This window comes from Phoenix dactylifera, chromosome 7 (genome assembly GCF_009389715.1).
Source record: "Phoenix dactylifera cultivar Barhee BC4 chromosome 7, palm_55x_up_171113_PBpolish2nd_filt_p, whole genome shotgun sequence".
NCBI lineage: Eukaryota > Viridiplantae > Streptophyta > Magnoliopsida > Arecales > Arecaceae > Phoenix > Phoenix dactylifera.
Genome location: NC_052398.1, coordinates 7,202,109 through 7,205,545, shown reverse-complemented (window position 1 = coordinate 7,205,545; position 3,437 = coordinate 7,202,109). Strand labels below are relative to the sequence as shown.

The 3,437-nt window shown below is 48.0% G+C and overlaps 1 protein-coding gene across 1 annotated transcript; it reads right to left on the bottom strand.

Moving 5' to 3' along the window:
• Positions 1 to 708: 708 nt before the first annotated feature.
• LOC103709999 (probable galacturonosyltransferase-like 10) lies at positions 709 to 2,921 on the bottom strand. Its single transcript, XM_008795555.4, has one exon. It carries the CDS (start codon positions 2,285 to 2,287, stop codon positions 1,181 to 1,183), a length of 1,107 nt encoding a protein of 368 aa, XP_008793777.2. The 5' UTR covers positions 2,288 to 2,921; the 3' UTR covers positions 709 to 1,180.
• Positions 2,922 to 3,437: the final 516 nt, after the last annotated feature.

Genomic DNA, 3,437 nt, shown 5'->3' with positions numbered 1-3,437 from the left:
CATGATTTGATGCTCATGTGATGCAAATTTTGAGAAATATAAGAGGCAGCAATCTGCTTCCATCCAGAAAAGAAGTCCTGTTCATCTTTCTTTTTCAATTATTATTTTATCCTCGTCCACTCTTTAAACACGTCATAAAACAAGAAAACGATTTTGTTATTATAATAAAATCTAAATTATTTTGAAAATTGATACTCATTTTACTTCACTAATCCCTCCAATCAAGCACTAGAAAAAAATTACTCTATAAAATAGCTCATTCCTTCTACGGTACAAGAATTATTTTTTAATATTTATTCCCTCTACCAAAACAGTGCGGAGAAGAAGAAGAAATGCGGACAGCGCATGGGTCAAAACTCACCCACAATCGAACAGCAATCGCCACGCGCTGCTACTTCGGCTATTCCGATTGCGACGTACGCAATCGACTGTAAAAAGTAGGACGTGGCGATGATCGGCGTGGATGCAGCGACAGCTGGAACACACTGCAACCCAACACCAAACACACCGAAAACCCCACCCTCCTCGTTGGTTGCATCGCGTATGGCGACGATTCTGCTTCGCTTTTTGCTCCAATTCGGAGTGCGTTGGCTGTGTCCAGCCTGTACGAACAGACCTACTTAACACGTCCGGCACGTCAGGAATCCAAGGAGAACTTTCCAGATTATAAAACCAAAGACTTCAAAAAAAAAAAAAAAACCAGAAGCAGGAAGGAAAGAAATAAATCGATTTTATTATTATTGTAATTATGCTTACAAACAAATCGAACGGCAGAATTCACCAACGGTGGTTGGCGAACATCAAACTCCACCGTCCCTCAAGCCATCATCACTCCTATCATCAGAAGATGAGAAGAGTTTTCCAAAAGAATTCAAGAAGAATAACAAACTCCCAAAATTTTTATCGACAAGAAATCAATCGAACATCCTTCTCTCTACACATCAATGAGAAAGGAAAAAAGAAGGGGGGAATGAATGAAGCAATCGAGCCATGTTCTGCAGAGATCCAGATCAAAAAGAATCCGTAATCGAACAAAACGAACAAACGAGATCAATGCTCGTCTCTGCATCTCTCTGAGCGGTATTCTCCACTGCGGATCTCTCTTTCTTTGCTGTACAGCGCCGGCGGAGGTGACGGGATCGCCACCCAAAAATAAAGGAACGGAATCGACGGATATAATCTATAAAGAAAAGAGAGAGGCGGCGGAGGAGTCGGAGACGGAGGCGGAGGACGAGGGCGGTGGGAGGTAGAGATCGTAGGGGGCCCAGAGGCGATCGAGAGGGCAGGGCTTGCCGGCGTCGAGGCGGACCCATGGTTTGCCCTTGCCGCTCCAGTGCATCAGGCTCACCGGCCCCGGGTGGAGCGGCCGGCAGTTCCCGGACAAGTTGTCGCCGCCGAGGCCGTGCTGGTTCCAGCGGTGGTCCACCCCCTCCACCTCGCCGGCGAACACGAGCAGGAAAGGGGGCAGCGAACCCAGCTCGTAGAACCGCCTCCTCTGCTGCATCTTCATCCAGTGTTCGATCTTCTGTCGGTACTCCCCGGCTCGCCACCGCTCCATGTCCATCACCATCACCCCGGTATTGAAGTAGCACGGTGTCCGCCGCCGCCCGTGGAAAACCCTCTGCCCGTCCCCGCCCTCCCAGAACTCCGCCGTGAAGTAGCGGGTCAAGTTGGCGTGGCAGTACTCCGGCGCGGCGATCACCGCCGACTCAGGGAGGCGCATGTCCCAGAGGCGGCGGATGTCGTCGACGACGACGAGGTCGGAGTCGAGGTAGATGACCCGCTTGACGCAGGGCTCGAGGAGATCCGCGAGGTAGTTGCGGGCGTAGTTGAGGGGGTTCTCGAGCGCCTCCCGGATGGAGGCGGAGATGAGGCCGCGGACCAAATTCTCCTGGAAGGGGTAGATCTTGAACCGGAGGGAAGGGAAGACGGAGCGCACGGTGCGGTAGAGGTCGGAGGAGGAGGGGCCGGCGGAGACGACGAAGTGGAAGAAGATGGATTCGGGGCAGGAGGCGTGCTTGAGGATGGAGAAGACGGCGGCGATAGAGCCGCGGAGGTAGTGGGAGTCGAGGGTCATGGCGATGTGGACGTGGGAGGGGTCGCAGGTGGTGACGCAACCGCGGAGAGGGGAAGCAGGGCAGCCATCGCCGTTCCGGAACTGGGGCGCCTCCGCGAACAGCGCGGCTGCAGCGGGGAAGGAGCGGATCGCGTCGGAGGGAGAGGGGAAGAGGAGGAGGAGGGCGAGGAGAAGAGCCGAGGCCACGATTTCTTGGAGAGAACAAGGCATTGCCACGGCGAAGAGGAAGGTATCAATCGCTGGGTGTTTTTCCTTTCTTTTCCTTCCTCTTCTTTGGCGACGGAGGACTTAATATTGGGAAGAGAAGGAATAAATATGGGAAGGGGAAGGGAAGGGAAGGGAAGGGAGTCCTTCTCTTGAGTGTGACGGTGGGGTCGGACGCGGAGTCGTTTTTAAAGTCGTTACGAAATGCTTCGTGTTCTTGAGGCTTGAAGGAGTCCGCGTATCGGTCTTGATGATTCGGAGGAGAAAACGCGTTTAAAGTTTTGTTTCTTGACCTATGCGGCTTGGAGCCTGGGCGCGATCGGAGCGGTTAACCGTTGCACATGGGGTTCGTGATTTGACTCGGTGGCTGGTGCTGCTTCGAGGAAGGCGAGAGCCAGATGGTTTGGTCTACCGGCATGTAAAGATTGATGCGGTTTCATCACATTGGATGGTTGATAGACCTAGCCTCCCATCAGCCCTGGGTACGTTTTTTTTCCTCAATTTTTTTTTTTATAAAAAGACACTGAATATGGGGATGGTATTTACTATTTAGATATGGATTGCATGTAGATTGGATTAAAAATTTACCAATCCAAAACCGATCTATTTATTAAATAGATAGTGAGGTAATCCAATTCGATCCACGTAACTTGTTTATTAAATAAATCAAATCGGGTTAAATGGTTAAATAAGTTAAGTAGATTTTTAACGGATTAAATAGATTCAAACTGATGAAATAAGCTAAGCAAGTTGGTTAGGAGTTAAGTAAGTTTTAAACATATTAAATAGATCGAATCATGATCTGATCTTTTTATTAAATAAATCAAACGAGTTAAATAGATTAAAAGTATAAATCTGAAGTTGACCTAAGCAGATCTAATCGGATTTATGCCCAAATCTATTTATGTTAAAGAGTTACTGAATCAGATTATAAATTGTCAAGGCAGTAGTTATGGTGATGATGATATTTTAATTGTTTTCTACTTTATATTATATTTATATGATGTCATTTTTTTAGGGTGTATTCGTACCCGTGTTGTATGAAATGTCACTTCCTTTCTCAACGAAAAAAAATCCAACGGTAAATTGAACAGCAGATAGGAGCACTCATTGTATAATTAATTTTAGTAATAAATAGTGGACCAGTGCTGAGGGG